The 21505-nt window shown below is 39.7% G+C and overlaps 1 protein-coding gene across 2 annotated transcripts in view; it reads left to right on the top strand.

Moving 5' to 3' along the window:
• Positions 1 to 19065, top strand: part of ryk (receptor like tyrosine kinase) — a 38838-nt gene extending 19773 nt beyond the window's left edge. Inside the window, exons 6-16 of one of the 2 annotated variants that reach the window (XM_067597807.1) lie at positions 392 to 533; positions 851 to 951; positions 2574 to 2657; positions 5005 to 5130; positions 9915 to 10001; positions 10935 to 11004; positions 11811 to 11943; positions 13520 to 13629; positions 13767 to 13926; positions 15407 to 15543; positions 17891 to 19065. In XM_067597807.1, coding sequence (XP_067453908.1) covers positions 392 to 533; positions 851 to 951; positions 2574 to 2657; positions 5005 to 5130; positions 9915 to 10001; positions 10935 to 11004; positions 11811 to 11943; positions 13520 to 13629; positions 13767 to 13926; positions 15407 to 15543; positions 17891 to 18002 — 1262 coding nt within the window. In that variant the 3' untranslated portion in view covers positions 18003 to 19065. The remainder of the gene's footprint in view (positions 1 to 391; positions 534 to 850; positions 952 to 2573; positions 2658 to 5004; positions 5131 to 9914; positions 10002 to 10934; positions 11005 to 11810; positions 11944 to 13519; positions 13630 to 13766; positions 13927 to 15406; positions 15544 to 17890) is intronic. The other variant, XM_067597808.1, reaches the window with a different exon arrangement.
• Positions 19066 to 21505: the final 2440 nt, after the last annotated feature.

The raw sequence follows: 21505 nt of genomic DNA, 5'->3' as shown, positions 1-21505 counted from the left end.
CGGCCCCAGTAACAAAGTACCATTAGTGGGTTGTCTCCCTTCTGCTTGGGTAGGCCCGAGGAACCTGGGGCCCTCTGAGGCTTTTAGAGAGGTGATGAGAAAAGCTCTCAGACACTGGATCCCAGGCACAGCCTCTGCCGTTCCAGCCCTCCATTAAAACTAAGTGAAGCCCTCGGTGCACTTATAGAATATCTCTGTCACTCACGTCTTTATCCCATTGCCTTTACCTCATATTTTTGCTCTGCTTCTTTCATAATAGCAGACACTGTTGAAGCCTTCCATAATGATTGTTTTGTGTGCATTGATGCCGTGGTTACCAAATGTCCCTTTTTCTCTCCCAAGTGGCTCCTCTACTGTGTCTGATTATTAACATGTGTTTTGTTTTCATCAGTAACTGGTGTGACCACCCCCACCACCTCCACCCAGGTGTTCTATATAAGTGTGAGCGTCTGCTGCATCGTCATCTTCCTTGTGGCCATCATCCTGGCCATCCTGCACCTGCACAGCATGAAGAGAGTGGAGATGGAGGACAGGTTTGTTTCATTTGTTTGCTGCACCACACAAACTAGTTCTTAAACCTAATAAACACTGGGTGTAACTGACATGTTGAGAGGGAAGATTGTAAGAGGTAAAATGAAACATAGTCACCTTATCTGACCCAGTTTTGGTTTAAATGATGTTTGAAAATGATGTAAACTGGCAAAAATTTCAATTTCATTTCCTGAACCCGTTAGTTATGAGGTTATGAAACACTTAAAAAACAAAACAAAAAAAAACCGTAGCAATGGAGTTATGAACAGCTGGCGCCTCTGAATAACGACTGTGTGTTCTTCCTCTCTGCGTCTTTCAGTGTGAGCGACAGTGGAAGCTCACAGGGTCTGTCTCAGCCGTCCACCCAGACCACACAGTACCTGAGGGCTGACACTCCGAACAACGCAGCTCCTGTCACCAGTAAGAGAGTTTACCCCTTCTCACCACCACAACATTTACCAAAGGCTTCTTTTAAGGAAATCAGTAACAAGTTACAACATCAGTTTATGTGTCATTAAAACAAATCCTGTGGAGATATCTTTATTTAAAGAATTACACTCAGAAGGGCCCGACTTCATTCAGTATGATTCAGTCGGCCATTGTTTTATTTCCTCTTCTTTTACTGGCATCCCAAAAGGTGCATGCTTTACCAAATGTGATAATAGACTGTGAATGACCTGATTATCTAAACTGGTATCATAAGTTTGCAATAAACAGCACAGTTGCTGCAGTGATGTTGTCTTACTTACTTTTTCTCGCTGCTAGCCTCGTGACCTATTACTGTCAGTGTGGAGCAACGTGTAGATGTACTCACTGTGCGCTTTGTATCAGTAATTGAAGAATCACGAGTCATCTTTTTTCAGAAACCAACCTACTCTAAATTGATGTAAATATAAAACATGGTGTAGTACGACTTCATCTCCAGTAGAGGTCTTTCTGTTGTTGGTGTTAGGTGGCAGCGTGATTACTCACCCTGCCCTTGTTTTTCATGGCTGGCATCCATTGTAATTAGTGAGTTTTTACTCTATTAATGGAGAGCGGAAATAATCAGGCATGTGTTTCAGTGAAAACAATGTACTGAGGGATGTATGTTTATCAGTGTGGACGCAGACTTATAGTTACAGTGCAAGTAATAAGGCCATGAAATGAGATCCAGGCTGCCATGGTAAAAGCATCATCATGGTTACCATGGCAGCCCCAGATTTCATAAAATGTCTTACTTTTGGACAAAAGGCTATCCTCCTGCTCTCCTCCATTGTAAACCAGTTTTCATGTGTGTTGTGTTTCATGTCAGCAGTAAACAGGTTGTAATAGTCAGCTCCATTTTGAAGGACCAAGCACCTCTTAAGTTCATGAATTAACACGTTATATTGTAAGGTGTTAATTATTGTTATTGTTTAATCTGCACATAAAGTCTTAAAATGACAATTCACTGTTTTACGAGGGAATGATGTGTCGGACTGTTTCCTGGCTGGGAGCAGTAACTTCTTGGAGTCCTGTTGCTCCTCAAATAAAAACAAATATTTTTCCTCCACATATAGTTTGGTGGAAAGACAACTCAGATGGAGAGGTATCTGTGGCGACAAAGAGTAGAAACGCCTCATGAAATAATGATGATATTAACCATTCTCTCTTTGGTGGGGGACCCCTGGTTCATTTTGGGAACCCATGGAAAAGCACACAGCGGTTTATGTGCCTTATTGTATGATCCATCATCGCCCTCTTGTGGATACAACCTACATCTCACTTCCTGTGCATTGTTTTTGACCCACTTGCTTTTTCCTTATGTCTTATGCTTTGCTGATTGTGATTATTTGCTCCACCATCCACCCATTTTTACCCAACTCCTGATGGGCAGGTTTACCCAACTTGCAAGCATGCCTGGTTTGATGGATGTTTTGTGAAAATGGAGACAACTAGAGCAGACATCCATCCATTCATTCAGGTCATGTTGTAATTTGAGTGAGCTATCCATTAAATCAATGCTTTCTTACTCTCTCCCACCCTCCCTCCACTCCCTCCCCGTCTCCTCCTGTCATCAGACAATCACCCTGGTTCTGCACCCATACTCCAGCTTGCTGCCTCCTCCTTCCAAAATGCTGGTGCTCCCCCTCATGAAACCAAAAGTAAGTTCCAGTGAGAGACAAACTAAGGACTCTGAAACACTATGTTATCGTCATGTGCACCGTAATAATGAACTGTAACCCTTAAACTATATTTTATCTGCAGTTTTTTCTCTGAACTTTACACTGCTTAGATAAACATTGTATATGTTTGGATTTCTGTACCCTCATGTCCTGCTTCTAGTTTCGGGCAGTGTGAGTAGAAAGGTAGAAGTAGAAATTAAATTATTGGAAGGTTTCTCTTCCTTTTGGTTACTGGTTTGATCCTCAAAATCCTGGCTCACGCATCTCACCTGCTTTATATACTAACCTTTTCTGTCACCTTTTGTCAACTTTATGTGTTGTGTTTTTAATGTAACTTACACAGATAGGTTTTTAAGCATTTGGAGTCTAAAAGAAGATTCACAAATTTGTGCTATCAAGTGAAGAGTGCTGAAACAATAGGTGATGAATTGACTAGTTGATGAACAGGAAATATCAATTGTTTGGGTCATTACACCAGAACATTCGCTGGTTCCACCTTCTAAACTGTGAGAATTTGCTGTTTTTTCTCTGTTTTACATCTTTGTAAATTGATTATCTTTTGGTTTACACTGCTGGTTGGACAAGACAAGTCGGCTCTGGGAACTTTTTATAGATTAAACAATATATTGATCAATCATTACAATCTACAAATATATTTTTGCGTTGTTTTGTTTTTTAATAGAAAACGCTGCTAATGTGATCACATCCTTTATTCTGAAGTGTGTTGTGTAGCTCAAAATGATGAATAAACTCATAATACTCCTCAGCATATCATGTTAGAGACCCAACAGCAGCCCCTGTAACTCTTTTCGCTTCTCTGCGCTTAAGTGCTAGAACATTAGGAATTCACTTAAAATCATCTTCAGATCTACCCTCAGTATACATTTAAACAGACCTAAGCTGTGTCCCAAAGCCGTGCGATATAGTAATTCTAAGCAGGTTTAGAGTGACAAATAAAGTACACTCAAAACATTAAATTTGCACACTAAAATAGCCTTTGACTTTTAAGTGGGAAATTGCCTCGTAAAAATTTTGGAAAAACATTTTGCTTTAATAAGCATTAAAAAGTCACAGACTGGGTGAAGTCCAACTTCACAAGTATGCTGTCATTTCCTGTTGGTATAACATGATTAAATAATTTGATGTCTTGTATACTGCAAAGCTACAAAACAATACACTATAACTATACAGGTATTATGGATTTGGACACAGCACTAGTTACTCTTTGGACCACTCTACAAGCTGAAGAAACTTCCTACATGAGAATGACATTTTGTCCCAGTGGAGAATGTTTTTGCCAAAAAACTGTAACACAGCATTAACAGTACTTAGTATAAAAAGCACAATGCAAATTTGTATTCTACATACTGTATCATTAATCTCTGTAAAAATAATTGACAGGGGCCACTGTACAGTTTTGTACTTGCTGTATTCTGTTTGTACTCACTATTGAAAGTAAATTGTGCTCTTAGTTTGACCCCATGGGGGCAGCAGTGTCCTGTGCTGCAGTACGCCTTTACATACAGTTTACATGCTACAGCAGAGATTTAAACCTTAAATCAAAGAGATTTATAACATTTGTTGCATTGTCTGCACCTTTTTATTTCTCCTTTGTTGTATCGTCTTGAGATTAAAGCTTAATATTGATACAGTATTAGAGATTCTTACATCTCACATCCAGCTCACAACTCACAGTAAGAACATGCCTTCATCATTCAGTCACCGCCTTTAACTCTATCTGGAGATTGTTTGATTGTGAGTTTTTTTATTGTCACTATTCATTCGCTGGTATATCTACCATCTGTCTAAGCAACTGCTCATAGTGCAGCCTGGCGGAGTCCTCCTCACTAACAGTGATCTGCAGACAGGAGGTTAGAATGTGTTATCTCTCATCACTGACACGTTGTGTCCACATGGAGTGTGTTGATACAAAGGGGTCATGTTTACACTGTTTGTTCATCTGTTTGTATCCAGGCCTATTCCTACCAACAGCTAATGATGGTGCGTATATCGAGAGATTATGTAATAGAGGTGCTGTAATACAGGACTTCGCATGAGCTTTGATGCAACGTGTAGATTACTGTACATGCACCGCTGACTATTTTTCTTGTAATATTGCTTCAATTCTTTGAATTCAAATGAGGGATCTTTTTTTTGGAAGAAACTTTTTGTGTCAATATGAAATGACGCTCTGTCGTGTCACAAAAGTGATGTAAAGCAGAAGTTCCCTAGGTTTGTTGTCGAGGTCGTTGTTAAAAGACCTGTCAATCAGTTTAAAAGTGTTTTGTTTACATTTGGATCATGTGCGCCTTTTCTCTCCTCACAGGCTACCCATCTCTCCGCATCGAGAAGAATGACCTGAGGAGTGTTACTCTAATGGAGGCTAAAGCCAAAGTGAAAGACATTGCCATCTCAAGAGAGAGAGTCACATTGCGAGATGTCTTGCATGAAGGTACTTGTCTCGGCCACTCTTTCTCTACAACATGAGCTGCCAGTCTACGTTAGTATTCTTCAGAAGGATGCCAATATTATCTGAAGAATTTCACCAAAAAGTGGAACACAAATGTAGTCTCTAAGAGGTGCTGAACAAAGATTGAGTCATAGCGTGGTTAACGTATCTTCCCCTTGCTTTGCGCTGGAATGTGTGTGTGTATGTAAGATGCTGTTTTGATGGCAGTCTGGACAGTTATAAACCTACACAGACGTCATAATCTAGGTCACCTGGTATCTTTTGCCCCATGTATAACTAGTATTGAAATAAATCTTTGGGTGATCAGGGCCTATTTATTATCAAAGATATCAAAATTACCCTTAAGAATGGCCAAAAGATCCAGTGTAGGGGTATAAAATGCTTTTCCGTAAAAATGGAAAAATAGCAAATTTATCATTCAACTCAGTCAGATCTACAGTGAAGTGTAGCAATATTGTAATTTTTTAAATTATTTGCACCAACTGTATACAAAAAGCATGAAAACGAATAAACACAAAGACAATCTAAACAATACAAAATGGCTTATACATACAGTGGACCTTACCCAAACAAAAACAATGTAAAGAATATAAATTAATGAGAGCAATAAAACACTAATCACCAATACCAAAACAGAGTGAGAATGATTTCAAAATTATTTTAATAGTTATTAAAAGATGGTGAGAGAGAAAGTGACAAGAGCATGGATTATTATAAAAACACTCATATCTGATGATTATTTATGTCTTCTGAAAGAATGTTGCATTTTCTGAACAGGGAGGCAGAGGCTTCCTGACAGTCTGAGAACGTCACCAGTCTTCAGCCTTTACGAGAAGTTCTCAAGTGTTAATTCACAACAGCTATCGCTACTACAAACTAGAGACATAGCCAGTGAGTTACAACAATCAAACTAAGTCTAGTGCTATTGATAAGTTTGTTCATTCTTAATATAAACATATAATTTGGGGCGTTTTATGCCTTTATTGTATAGTGACAATGTAGAGAGTAGACAGGAAACGGGGGGAGAGATGGGGAAGGACATGCAACAAAGGTCCGCACCAAAATCGAATCACAGACGTTGTGGTTATGTGGCATGCGCCTCAAACCAGTAGGCTACCGGGGCACGCCGACTTTGTTCATTCTTTAAGTGAATTCCTTAAACATTCTGATGATTTCAACAAAAGTCAGCTTTCATTGTGTAAATGTTTCATTGTCTCTTGAAGCATATTGATGTGTGAAGTAAATAAGTAGCTGAAGTAGATGAAATTATAGGAAACATCTTAAAATGGAAACATAATGAAAACCAACCGGAGGTTTGGAGGAAAGCCTGCTGCTGGAAAGGGAGATTATATAGAAATATACACTAAAGGGCAATGGCCACGTTAAACAAAGGTGTGTGTGTTTACATCAACACAACGTTTTTGTGTTTTAAAACTAGTGATGCACCTATCCAACTTTTCCAGCAGCTGATACTGATACCTGGGTTTTGGGTATCTCCCAATACCGAGTACCGATCTGATACCAGTGTTAAAGTAATAAGCTGTATGCCTCACTGTGTGGACAAGACTGGGATGATTCAAGTCATTTGTTTGCAGGAGGAATGGGGTGTGTTCAAGAAAGCAAATACACAGCTGATTCTGGTTGCTAATATTTAGCTGCAGTGATTGAACAACATTGGTCTTGGACAGCAATCCAGTTATATTAAAATAAACAAAAAATGTATGTTTTGTTGATTGAGTCAAGTGAACCAACCGATCGGTGGTGTTGACTGACCGCAGCAGGTTCTCCTTCAGAAATCTGAACAAATCCAACTTCCTAAGGCAACTGACAGTAACGCCAAGAGTTTATATTTTTTACTGGAAGGCTCAGCAGTGCTGAAGTGACAGCGACACAACCGAGAGAGGAAAGTAATCCTGGAGGGGAAAGCACCCAAAGTGAGCCTGAGGAGCAGAGCTAATGCTAACTGCCAGCACCGCTAAACAATCAAACAGAAACTCGACTTTTATTAGTCGCCTGCTTTGACATAACCACTGCAGTTATAAAGTAGACAGTCAGGGGATTCTGTTAAGATCTATTGGATTTTATAAGTGGAGGTTTTGCTGTTGTATTTTAGGCCACACACACGACTGGTTTTCTCTTAGCAAGATTAGCTACAATAGCTGGTCTTATCGAGGCTATAGAGGCTCCTTGGGACAGCTGATAGTTACTAAAGATAGCATCCAAAACAACCTAAGTTAGTGTACACTTTGTACTGTCTATCAGGGCTTGTGCTTCACAATGCTGAAACAATAGCAGCAACCCGGCCCCTGTGGGAGAAAAGTGTCTAACAGCACTACGGTCCCCACCGGTGTGTCTTGCTTTGTAGGTAATGGGTCAGCTGAGATTGGCCCCATTGTCACCAATACACAATCAAGCTATTTGAGTCAGTATCAGACCGATATCAGTATCAGATTGGTGCTTCCTATTTAAGACTCAATAATAACGGTCGTTTTTGACATTGTCAGAATACCTAGATGTGGAATGAGTTAGACAACACCTCTACTGTTAATTTTAGAAGATGATAGTTTTACCTTAGGACAAAGGTTCATGCCATGATGAAGAATGATTGATGAAGAACTTTCTCAGTTATAAGAATCATCAAGATTTTTCCTGATACAGCTGTAAGCACTTGTGAGCTGTGTCAATCTCAATTCTTGAGTCTTAAATGGCAAATACTACACATAAGCCAGACAGTACACAAAGCTGAGGTATAGTACTGTAATGTTATGAATAAAAATGACTTAACTGCAGTACACATATATGTCATTAATTAATCAGTTGTATGTTTGTATCAACATTTTTTTTAATATTGTATTTTTCTTTTCTTGGTGTGAGGATCTTGTGTAAGGACTTGTCACTCTGCTGCACTTATTTCAACACTCATATAAAAACAAAAACGTATTTATACATACTAGCATAATCCTTAAACAGCAGCATTCATGTTCATAGCTCACTGTCTCATTTTACATCACAGAGTATGAGCGTGCCAATCAAAACTTTCCACGAACCTAAAATAGCAAAGGTTTATATATATATTACCTGTTGGCAGCAAACCTTAGATATTAAAGTTTCTAAAGCTTTTTCTTTGGCTTTGTATCAAAGATGAACATAACTATTTGGGCATCAGCTTGGCTCCGTCAGTCTTTCTCACTTTAGATGCTGGCTGATCCTGAAGAAGAGTCAGCATCATCATGGAGTGATGGTATTGAACAAGACTGTACTTCACTCTCTGGAAATTTGCCCACACTGGGGTTTAGTGCGGCTGTGTGAATGATGTAATGGGTGAATACAACACAATGGAGGCGAAAAGTATGGGTGTTCTTTTTTTTTGTTTTTTCAAATACAGCTTAAATCATAAACCACGGTCTTTGCATCTGTCTGGTAGTTGACACAGGTTGTGCTCAGATATTTATTTTAACTTAAAAAAAAAATCTGTTCACCCTATTCAAATATTTGTTTTTTCTAAAACATCCTTAAGCTGGCCCAGTTCTCACATTTTTCTTGGTTAGGATGTTGTAACCCAACTATAACAAATATATCTCATTTTGGAGTCAAACACAACCTCTGCATGACTTCTGTGTTAATCATTTGTTGATGAGCTTTATAGCTTCTGCACTATATGAGATTATTGATCTTGCTCTTTGGTCTGTTGTATCTTCTCATCCTGCTTGCAATGGATGTGTCTAGCTTTAGTGGATGGGTGGGGTGATCAGATTTGTCTTTGAATGGACGGTTGTTGTTGATGTTGTTGACCCTGAGCAATATGAGCCACCTTTTCCAAACTGCTGAATGTTTTCAACTTGATGCTGCTGCTTTTTCATGAGCGTTAAGTTGTTATTATCATGAGTTAATGTTTGGTTTCAGTTAATGATGCAAATGTTGATGCTAGTTAATGCAGTGTAGCCGTAAGGTTCAAAGTACAATAACATTATTATCAGATTGCTCCACAACCAGCTGTAAGTTAGCATACTTGCAAGCAGCAGTCATTCATATCCATCTGACTTGACTTGGTTAACGCCAGTACAGTCAGCTATCCAACATACATCAGATCCAACATAAAAAATGGCAACAGATGCAACATAAATATTAAAAACATGAAAGATAACGACTAAGAAAAAACAAATACAAGCCACAAAAGGCCAATTCTGAGAGAAGGTTGAACTGGGAGTGAGTGGGGTTCTGTTCTCCGGAGCGAGCAGGTCCAGGCAGGTAGGGGCGGGAGGGAGACAGTTAAACACTAACCCTGTTGTTATGCTTCATCTCCTCTCCTGTTGAAACACAAGGCCTAGCTGGCCTTGGGGCGCAGATTTTTTTTGATTTTTTTTTTTTTTGAGTTTATGTTGATGGTTTATATTCTTAAATAGCATTTTACCTCAGTAAAGTCCTGGAGCAATGCGGTGACAGTTTAGACAAAGGAGATGATGAATATGCTCACTTGGCCTTTCCACCTCCTATGTATGTCTGAATCGTTCTCAGTGATGAAAGGTCCTCCGAGCTCCAGTGAATCACTCTTGTTTTGGCTCATGTCAGTGAGACAACAGCCAAAACTGTCTAATCCCATTAAGAGACAAAGCACATTAAGCAGAAGCCTGTCCACCTCTGTCCACAGATCAGCCAGGAATGGCGAGCAGTGAGTGAAGTGACATTTTGATCTTTGAATGCGATGCCTCTGGCTCTCTCTCCTGCCCTTTTCCTCAAATAAAAAACTCTGCTTTGTCTTCATACAGGCACATTTGGCCGCATCTTTCATGGCGTGCTGCTGGATGAGAAGGACCCCAGTAAGGAAAAACAAGTCTTTGTGAAGACAGTGAAAGGTATGCACTCCATCCTGCTTATAATACACAGTTGAATGCACAGCTGCAACAAACTCAAAATATTGTCAAGTGAAGTATGTTTTTAGTTCCCCCAGCTCTCATTCTAAAGTGCAGCTCACTGTGATTGTCTCTAAGTGTTGGTTGTGAAAGCAAACTCTGTAATGCCAGTGGACCAGTACGTTTAGAATTCCAAAGGCCTTATATGAACAAGGGTCATTGGATCATAACAAGGCCAACAGTTCAATTGACAGCGTGGGTTGTGATTCCTGGTGATGAACCAGTAAACATTGTCCATCAGAAGTAGTATGTACTTTTCTAATGGCTTCAGCAGATGGATGTACATGGGTTCAGTCCAGTAAACTGGCACACAAATTTGACAGTAAATTAATTATTAGTCTTACTCATGCTCCAAGGCTTGTATGCCAGTAAAAGAGCTCATTTATGCGGGACTGTCAGGTTCTTTGTTAGCGGCATGTGTCAGCTTTCTCTGCCAGTTGCCTTCTGACCTCTCCATTCTCTCATGTTTACTCAGGGAGGGGTGGATACCTCTCAGTGAACAATATCCTCATGCCAGTCTTGGCTTTGTTAAACTCTTAACTTCCTCCTCATGGGCCTTTTGGGAAAGGAACAATACTGCTTTCCATAAGTACTAGACGATGGCAAAGCTGCATACACAGATTAAAAAGTTAACCTCAGTGAGCTTGGCACAAGTCTGTTTTCCTCTGAAGTTTCCCACTACAAATGACTGTTGGCAGCGATGCAGGGAAACAAATGAAATTTAAACACCACATGGGGTCAGAGAGTAAACGAATTGTATCTTTAACTTTTCAGGGGCTGCTGCACACCATGGTTTGGCAGAGATGTTGAGGTCACTGTAGTTTTGCCATATCACTCAGTTTTTAATCCGACTCTGTCTCTGATTGAATCCTTCAGATCATGCGTCTGAGGTGCAGGTGACCATGATGCTGACTGAAAGTTGCAAGCTTCGTGGACTTCATCATAGGTGAGTGGCAGCACACACAAATCCCTTTTCTCGGGTAGTTTTACCTTTTTAGTCATCAATAATCGAAATATGTAAAGGAAAAATGGCACAATACCACACAAAAACCCAACATGGTATGTGTCTCAGACCACTAGGCCACCGTCACACACCCACACTATCAACCTGCACCACAGTTATGGACATGTGTTGATTTCTCCAGCGTCATGGTTGTGCACTTTTGCAACAAGTTTTTTTTTCATACCTTAGCAGTAAAAATTCTGGTTTACTCCTAACCCAACATGTATTCCGTCAGAGCAGTTCCTGTGGTCGTCTCTTTAAATGGCTCGGTTTAAAGCTGATGAAAGAACACCACATATTTACACAGAGAGCTGATACTGTAACATCGACCGTGGAAGAAACAAAACAGAAATAAATGTAACACTGGCACCTTGCACTCTAGCTCCTTCTCGTTCGGCTTTTATAATATAATACAATCATTTATGTTATTCCACAGAAATCAGTTTTGAAAGTAAGGTCATGCTTTAGAAACTGAGACCCCAAATTAACAGGATTCTTGGATCTCCACTGTACTTTCTTTATGTGTAAAAAAAATTGTCGTCATGCCAGCCCACATCTTCCTCTTTCTTCTCCTTGAAGTCAACAAGTCGACTTCTTCCCCCACAGTTTGGCAATGATTCGGATGACCCTCACCCACCAGTGTACACTTTCATATTTGTATTCCTTTGACTTACAGCTAACTCTTGCAACATTATAGATACTTTCATACACTGTTCCCGTTCCTCACACGGTCTTTCTCTCACTTTCAGAAATTTGCTGCCTATTAGTCATGTATGCACAGAGGAAGGAGAGAAGCCCATGGTGCTGTTGCCTTTCATGGCTTGGGGGAATCTCAAGCTGTTCTTGCGGCAGTGCAAGCTAGCTGAAGCTAACAACCCACAGGTGAGGCTACAACTCTGCATGCATGGTGGAGCTAAAAATTAAAATAAAACATGAGTCTCTTATTAAACTATTAAGATGAATACCTCAATTCAAGCCATGTATGGCAGCGCATTAAGACATCTATTAAACTATTAAAATAAATTCCCCAAATTGGAAGAAAAGTCAAATTCAATCCCCACTACTGTTTACACTGTTATTAGAGGGACTGTTGATACAGTCATGAAGCCGGTGCTCAGGGCAGACAGATTTTTATTCACTATGTAAAGACAATCAGGCTTTTGTACAGGCTAACCTCAGGGAGTCTTAAATGTACTTGGCAAAAACCACAGTGCAGATCCAACCAATCAATCAGCTCCAAAATACAGATGTAGCAAACGCTTTGCAATCACAAGATGAAGCTTGCCATCCATTTGCATTAATCAAAACCCCCTTTTGTAAAGTTTCAGGTAACACATCAGCACCTTCGGTCTCAGCAATCTCATTATGTACTTTTGGCAGTTGTGGGAGACAAAGACATAGTCATTAAGTTGCGCTGTTGCAATAAACATCAAGCTATAAATCAGAAATGCATCAGTATGGGGGAGATTAAGTTCTCTGTAAAACACAGAGGAAGCACAACACTACACTGTGCCATTCATGCTCAAAGTGAACATCTGGTTTTGAAGGTATAACTGCTATGAGAAAAAAAAAAGTGTTGTGTGGATCTTTTCCACTTAACTCACCGATTGTGAAGTTATTCTGTGTGTTGGATACAGAGGGTTTGACTCTTTGTACCAGCCACACACATCCCAGTTTTGCTTGAGTTGTTGCCTTGAATGTTCTTATCTCTGTTCAGTTGTTGCCAAGACTTTGTTTTCCCATGTTGTGGGTTTTAATGAATTTAGGTTGTAATACATCGCTGTCCACCGTTAGATAAGATTAAGTAGCCAGAAATATCTCTGTGTGCGCCAGAGCTGATTAAGCTGACTGAATTAGATTGGATACAATATGATATATGATACCGTCAACTCAGGACCTCCCTTATAAGTTTTCTTTCAAGCTATAAGCATACAGCATAAGGACCTGCCTCGCTTTGTCAGTTGTTTACCCTGCCCTGCACCAGTCAGAGGCGCACACCTGCTGGCTAACTATTGTCTACAAATCCTTCAGTAGCTCCAAGCACAAAACAAACAACGTTCTTTAATGTCAGTCTGGCTCAAACCTTTGAGTGAGGGACTTTCTGAGTTACATAATACAGACAATTTTCCCTCAGGTGTTCCCTCTACTGCATACTAAATCCCTCCACACTGATAATAATGTTATTATAGATTTCAATACCAATATAATTTGTAGCTTTTCAACATTATAATCAGCCTTACATTTACATTTAAAGACTGAAATAGTCTTCCCTTTTTTGACCCAAAGAAGCCTGCGCCCCAACTCAAAGGAAATTTGAGCAATTTGACAGAGAAGAAGAATTTCAGCACAGTAAAATCACATCATGTGTGCTCTCCTGTCCCCACTCCTCCCTTTTTTTGTTTTTCGTGCCTCTCAACTGCACATTGTCTTTCTCTCTCTCCTACTCATTTCCTTTCAGGCGATCTCTCAACAAGACTTGGTTTACATGGCCATCCAGATTGCATGCGGAATGAGCTACCTGGCTCGCAGGGAGGTCATACACAAAGACCTCGCGGCCAGGAACTGCGTGTAAGTGTCCCTGACCCGGCACAAAACTGTCGTCATTTCTCCTTGGTTTCTTCCCCCGTAGCTTTAAGGTGATTTGGTTTGGAATTTAATTACAAAATAAAGAAGCCGAATCTTCTATCTTGTCTCCCCCACAACAGCATTGACGACAACATGCAGGTAAAGATCACAGACAATGCTCTTGCCCGAGACCTGTTTCCCATGGATTACCACTGTCTGGGGGATAATGAGAACCGGCCCGTCCGCTGGATGGCCCTGGAAAGCCTGCTCAACAACGACTTTTCTAGTGCCAGTGACGTGGTAAGATCTGCACTCCCTAATACACAGTTATTTTATCGCAGCATAGCAACCACGCTATCAGTGCAAGGTTTATTCATCATGACTCTGACATGAACCATTCCTGTCTCTTAAGAGTTTTTTATAGATAAAAAGATTTTCAGGAGCCACGATACAGAGAGGGTGATGCCGGATATGGCACCAATTGTATTCAAGCCATTCTTAGACGCTTGGTCAAGGTGTCAGAAGGAAGGGAGGTGCAGTGTGGAGCGCCATGTGTCTCTGGTTCTTCCCTCTTTCCTGTCTCAGGATAGCACAGGGGGGCGCAGCCAAGACAGTCGGGAAGTTTAACGGATCCTCAAGAGACACCGCTCAGACAGGCAGTGTGGCTCAGCCAGACATGCCCCCACCCCTCTGCATTCCTCTTATGATCACACCGCCTCATGGCAACCCCCCACAACCCCCCTCCCCTGTACTTAGAGTTAACAGAGGCCTGGCATTAACAGCCACCTAAGATTTAGGGGAAAGTCCAGACAAGTACCTGGAGCTGTGTAGCATCATCACAGCATCACACATGCCAGCGTAGCGCATGGAAGCACTCTACCCTTATGTCAATGGTTACGCACATTGAATGCAGAGCTGGACTAAACAAGAAACCGACTATTGATATGTTTCTGCCTTATTGGGGAATCTTGGCAGAGGCGTGTACACTTTCGTGGAAATGGGGACGATTACTGTACGGCACGTCTTTCCTCTGAGAAGCCCTCCCATCATCGTACCCTCTGGCCTCAATCACTCCCTTCACTTCCTTTAAAGGCATTGTGTCCCTCATTAAATGTTACGAAACACTTAACACAGTGGAATATTACAGAAGCCTCTTTCCGAGTATCATTTGTGTTATTTGGTCCATAAGTCATTGCCGGGTTAGTAAACGCCAGCCAATTTTATTTTAGATAAGGATTAGCGTGACTCCTGAAATTCCATTAAAAACAAGCATGGGGTCAACACCTACTGTAAGCACTTCCATCTTTGAGAGTGACCTCAAATATGTATTAATAACAAGAGTATCACTTGTTAACACGAATAGGGAAATGCCTCTTTTCCTAGTTTCCTCCAGTGAGGTCAACTCAACAACACATGCAGGGCGGGACCTCACTGACACGGGAGCTTGAACCAAAACCTTCAACAGTTCCTCTAAACAGAACGGCCACCCTACTGTTTACCCTCAGTCTCTTAACACAAACTTGCAACGATGATTTATATTACTTATAAATTTTTCAGCATTATTTCCTTGCATTGTTCATGTGGAACATTTTGTATTTGAATGCATGCGGGCAGCGCTGGCTTTCCGCACTCTGGATAGAAATGGTTGCTCTATTTATCCAGCGATGATAACACGTTCTTGGCTTTTGTTAAACTTGTCGTGTTGATAATATGTAGGAAATTTGGTAAATAAATGTTCATTACTGGTCTCGGTGTTAATCGCGTGTTGTGTTTTTCACAGTGGGCTTTCGGAGTGACGCTGTGGGAACTGATGACTCTGGGTCAGACGCCATATGTCGACATCGACCCTTTTGAGATGTCCGCCTACCTGAAGGATGGGTACAGAATAGCACAGCCAATCAACTGTCCAGATGAACTGTACGTGGATTGACAGAGCGCACGCGCGCGCACACACACACACACACACACACACACACACACACACACACACACACATTACATTTTCTAAGATCTGGTTCTTATTTGTTGGCAATTGCTGAGAATTTAACAAAAGCCTCAAAGTTGTCATGTCTACTGCTTACAAAGATTTAAATTTTGTGATCTGCAGCTTGTATAAGTTCATCGATCAGTCAGTCCCAAATGTTTTCAAAAACTACACTTGTGTTAGAGCTGGAAAGACACTGAGGCTGCTACTGCGTCACTCTATACATGCGTCCAGCATACCCCCTCACTGGAAACCCATTACAAATCCTCAAAGTTTTACTGTATGTTTGGTGTTTTTCTACATGTTCTCTCTGGGTTTGAGGACTTTATTTTATTAGTAATTGAGATTTAAAAAATCTCTTTTACAGGATTAACTTGGCCGCGAGTAGAATATACGACACACAAGTCATCATATATAGATACATTCTTGAAGGAAAAACTATAAAAATATTAAGAATAATAACTAATCAACGAACAACAACACAGATGTAATCTGAAGGATTATTTAAAACTGATGAAATAACAGCAGTCAGTAAAATATTACAAGCAATATGAAAACATAGATTTCATGACTTCACGTTGTATATTACAGTTGCAGTAACTGTAATAGTAACTATCAGCTGACAGGTTACAGTCACCTGAATGTAGCGTTTTTATCAGTGACATACTGCAAATGCTTCTGTAGTCACTTTGAGGACTACAGAATGTGTTTGTACTTTTCCTTATCATTGTTGTTGTTATTAATGTAAACGCATAACATGCAGCTGCAGCCAGGCTTGTTATTGCAGACTTACCAAATGGAGTGTTTATACGATACAAGAGCTGAACTAAAGTGAAATATTCAGCAGCTACCAGTCTTCATGTGAAGCTTATCAACATCCTGCAACTGTCGAGAAGAAGGAGCAGAGTGCCCAGAGACGTCATTCCCACTACACACTTATTATTTACAGTCTGTTTCCTCAATATCTAGTTGGCAACAGGCTGTCACCTCCTCACTGCTGGGTAATAACAGGGGTGTTCTGGCTCAGAGCAGGGCTGCAGTGGTGGACCACCCGAGTGGTTTAGTCTGTGACGCATGAATGACTGGAATCAACGAGTGTTCAAGATGCTGGGTGGCAATGGTAAAATCCATACAGGTGTTGTGCATCTGTCTGAACACTGACAGCCTTTACTTTATACTGAAGACCCTAAATTATTCATTATTATCATTATCCATAGTTTGGACATTTCAATATTTATTTGCTCGATTAAGCTGACAACTCTGAGACACAGTATTAAAAATAAAGCTAATATATTTATTTCATGCTGATGACAGACAGCTGTCTGTGCTCACTTCCTTTTTCCAACAACACTCAACCTCTTATCAAAAATGTAAGTGTGCTGTTTGACCTTACTTCTGAACTGCTCGTTAGCAAGGTTAAACAACTGTGTTTTTACTTTTTTAGGAGTGTGGCTCAAGTCTTACCATTGCTGGGCTTCAGAGAAACAGAATACATCATACACACGCATATTTCCTCATGTTTGGATTATTGCAAAAGTTTCCTAATTGAGCGTAAATCAGACAACACAAACTACAAATTGTGAAAGTCATCACGCTACTCTTTTCCTCTTTATTCACTACTGTTTTTAGCTACTAATTGCCTGATAGCGTTTCAAATGAAGGGACACAGTATCATGATACTAGGATGAAAAATCATGTGTGCTCACTTATTTTGACAGGTCTTCATTAGAATCCCCACCCTTCCCCCCACCCAAAGAATAAAAATATCTGTGATGGGAAAAACCTAAATACAATAGGTGGTGAAGTAAAGGCTTCCTTTCCCAAAATATTAGAGCTTGTAAAGTAAAACATTTAAGGTCATGCATTGATTAAGAAATGATTATATCTCATACATTTATATCAGCGCTGCACAGGCAGCTCCTGTTTCAGGACAATACAGCTTGTACTGTAGGTGTAAGCGTGTAATGGCCTGAGCCTGAAGCCAGATCTAGATTTCAGTTGCATGTCACCCTCCTTCTCTCTCACACTGCACTTTGTTTTACACACAATACAACCAGAATTGTACATGGACAAACCCAGGGGTTAAAGTTCTGAGGGTTTTTTTTTTTTTTTTTTTTTTCAGGCACAGAGCACTTTTAAATTCATATATAATAATACTTTGTTCAATACGTTGTACACATTTCCTCCTGGACAACTTTTCAGGCTCTCAAATCTTTTCTCGCTTTAATCCCTGCAAACATGTAATTTGAGTCATCTCTTGTGTTTCCCGCTGTGTTGCAGGTTTGCAGTAATGGCCTGTTGCTGGGCTCTGGACCCAGAGGAGAGGCCTAAGTTTCAGCAGCTTGTTCAGTGTCTCACAGAGTTCCACGCAGCTTTGGGAGCTTATGTGTGAAAACAAGCTCTTTTTTTTTTTTTTCTTTTTTTTTTTTTTTTCCTCAAGAACATCAACACTAGAAGCAGGCGGACACTATTCACAAGGAATACATGTATGAAACTGTGCCTTATCAGATGAAAGAGCAGACTTGAGCACGATGATTTTATTTTGTACAGTTGTTTGGAGTTTTTATATAGTTGAATTACCTTTTTACAGCATAGCAAAGTAAAATGGTTTGTTGTCAAAGTTGTATATGGACTTTTTTGTTAAATATTGTTTCATATGCTTTGAAAGCGTATAGAAATGGCAATTAAGGTGCTCTCTCTTTGCCAAGAGGACCGAAATGATGGAAATATGTAGTCACCTGTACAACACATGAACATTTACAGACATTTATGTGCCATCGAACAATTTTTTTTAAAAAGGCTCTGACAACCTGGTTTTAAAGACAGTATTTTCCTGCAGTTTTGTAACTTAGTGAAACCGTGTAAATTGTAGTCTTGGATGAACAGCAGAATGATTTAGGTACCAAAGTAGATTTAAGGGCTTCATTTGTATATGTAACCATATTCTCAAACATGCTGCTTGACTCCAAAAAGCTCAAGCTTGGTACGAGAAGAAAGCAGACGTGTGTTTGTGGAGCGGCAACTGAGAAGCTTTCTTCAAACGGTACTCTGTTTGATTTGGATAAGATTAATACTTGTACCACAGATTAGTTTTCTTTTCTCCTGATCAACTGTGCCAACGCTCGCCGGAGATGACACAGCGGTGGATCACACTTAAGCACGCCACAGCTCGTACAAGATCAGCACCTGCAAAGCTACAGTAAATATATGAACTTAATTTTTTTTTTTTTTTTTTTTTTTAAATGACAACCGGAGTGATTTTTGGACCCTGATCTCAGTTATTGGAATGCCACCACCCTCTTCCTCTTTTGTACCTTGTGTTCTCACTATCACACCCTCCAACCTGGGGTATCATGACTTTTTCTATTTTATAAGCTTGATTGTTCTGCGTCAGAACACAACCCTTCACAGGATTTTTTTTTTTTTTTTTTTTTAGACAGATTTTTTGTGAATAACTAGAACATTAATAATCACTGTGAACACACACAAAACTGCCTACCAGCTTGGTCTAATCTTATTCTCACACCTTTAACATCTTTGTGATGTGTTTTTTTACGATCACTGCATGTTGAATTAAGGTTGTAAACTTCCTGAATTCGTATCCACAAATTAAATGTCATCTTTTAAATATAGAATGTCTACTTTATTTATTTTGGTCTCATACGGTGTATCACTATCACTTGTTCTTCTCATTTAGGCAGAATACCTGATAACACATTAACGCTTGATTTGTACCACAAAAGGCACAGTGAAAGCCAAGTGTTTGAATACTTTGTTTTTCTGTTTAGCCTGCAGTTTCAAACCACAGCGACACCTTTTGCAGTTCAACTATGTCACGCGTCCACGTTGATAGAAGAAACAAAGAGCTCGATGAGTTAAAGCCATTTATCTGAGTATTTGAATCACCAAATAAGCATCCATGTGTACGTAATACAAGAGCACTGTTATGGATTCTTCTTTTTTAGTTTCATTGTTGAACCTGAGTTGCTTTTGTTTTGCCTCTGTAGCTTTAGGCTGAGGTTGATGTTGATGTCACATGAACAGCACTTCTTCATGATGGTGAAATGGAAAGTTATGTAAAATCAAATTTATGCATAATTCCTAAATCTGCTTGATCGAAAGTCCTCATCCTTACTAGCAATTACTCATATCTGTGTACTATCAGTAAATATTATTGCAACATCTGTTCCTCTTTTTTTTACATTATGCGTCACTATGTTTCACTGACAAATGTTGACAGTCTTCCCCGAATTCCATGATTCAATTTTTCTTGTGTGGTTGTTTTTATTGTTGTTGTTTTGTTTCCCAGTGTTCTTAGTTCTTGGAATAACCAGCGAAATGTCAGCGGTGAGTAAAGTCACGTTGACATATTTCCACACATATACAGCAGCAGTCAAGACAACATCCTTTCAAAATATCATCTGTCATCGTCGGGTTTCTGCTCTGCAGTTCTACAATTTCCTCATCAACAGCAGTCATAATAGACCATAATGCAATGCAGCCGCAGAACATGTTGAGTAAGTGAGACATTCTCATTACCAGACTGTCGTTTGTGTCACAATACTGTAACTTTTAAACAAGCATGACATGAGTGGAACACAGTGGAAACCCTGTAAGGTCCGCTGAAATAATAAAATATTGTGTTTGGCACCTGTTACGCTCAACTTCTTCATCAACTGTTAGTTTTGGCCATGTAGTCAAAATATTTGAATTAACGATTTTCTCTTGTTTTCAGGGACCTGTTCCAACAAGCAGGTTAACTGAGTTATCTGGATAATTTTGCTGAGACCAGTACATATTCCACATTTGAGGATTTTTTTTTTAATCATTATTATTCTGCAAACTTACAGTATTCAGATAACTGTGAATCTACTAATATGAACAGACCCACTGTTTATACTTGAAGCCACATATTAAAGAGAGATATTTTCTCCTTTAGAGTTTTCAGCCTGTATTTGGCTCATGTATTTGAGTTTGGACCTGCCCTTGTCATTGTGACTTAATTTCCTTTCAAATCTAAATACTTTTCATGTGGTGTTTCTATTATTTTGTCCACCCATCTACCAGTATTTAATCTTGAACTGTGAAAATGACTCCCCTTACCATGATTGGTTAAGCCCTGTTTGCTATTGTACAATACCTTAACACACACACACAGTTATCTAGATGTTGTCCTACCAAAGATCAGCTCTCATATCTGTGTTGCTTAGCAACACATTTATTATCCCACTGATCATGAATTATATTGAGGTTATTCATGGGCAACCCTGTATGAAACCCAGGTCCAAATTGTATTGTAGATAGTGGCATGATGCAACATAACATATAATGTATGATAAAAGCTGCTATAATCATTTATAATGCATTATGTCTCAGAACAGTCATAAGATATTTCAATATACTGTGAACAAGCTCTGGCATCACATTTGCTCATAATCACTTGATCCGTTTTGCATGAAAGTGTATAACCATACTGGAGGGAGAGAGTGTTAGAACAGCTTCATAAGAGTTCATACACATGTATTGTTATTGTTCAGACGTACTGAAGGCTTTGACAGACATTCAGAGTTGAACAGACACACGGCCTTGTTGAAGGGACTAAACTCCAGTTTTACATATAATAACATCAGAAGTTCAGTATTTCACTGACTTTCTCCTGCTTGTTGTATTTTCTGTTACCTGCTTGCTGTCTACCTCTCTGCTCCACTCACATCGGTTCTTCATTAACTTAATGGCTTTCATACTTGTGATGGTGTTGATGTGGTACATCCTGTGCTTTTAACTCCATTGTTAAAAAAAAGAACAACAAATTTTCTATAATTGTTAACATGAATCCAACTGAATCATCAATGTCAATACATGCTAATGTTACTTGAAGAATACAATGAGATGTCA

This window comes from Thunnus thynnus, chromosome 8 (genome assembly GCF_963924715.1).
Source record: "Thunnus thynnus chromosome 8, fThuThy2.1, whole genome shotgun sequence".
Lineage (NCBI taxonomy): Eukaryota > Metazoa > Chordata > Actinopteri > Scombriformes > Scombridae > Thunnus > Thunnus thynnus.
The sequence above is the reverse complement of the archived record's forward strand: the minus strand, read 5'-3'. Positions and strand labels throughout refer to the sequence as shown.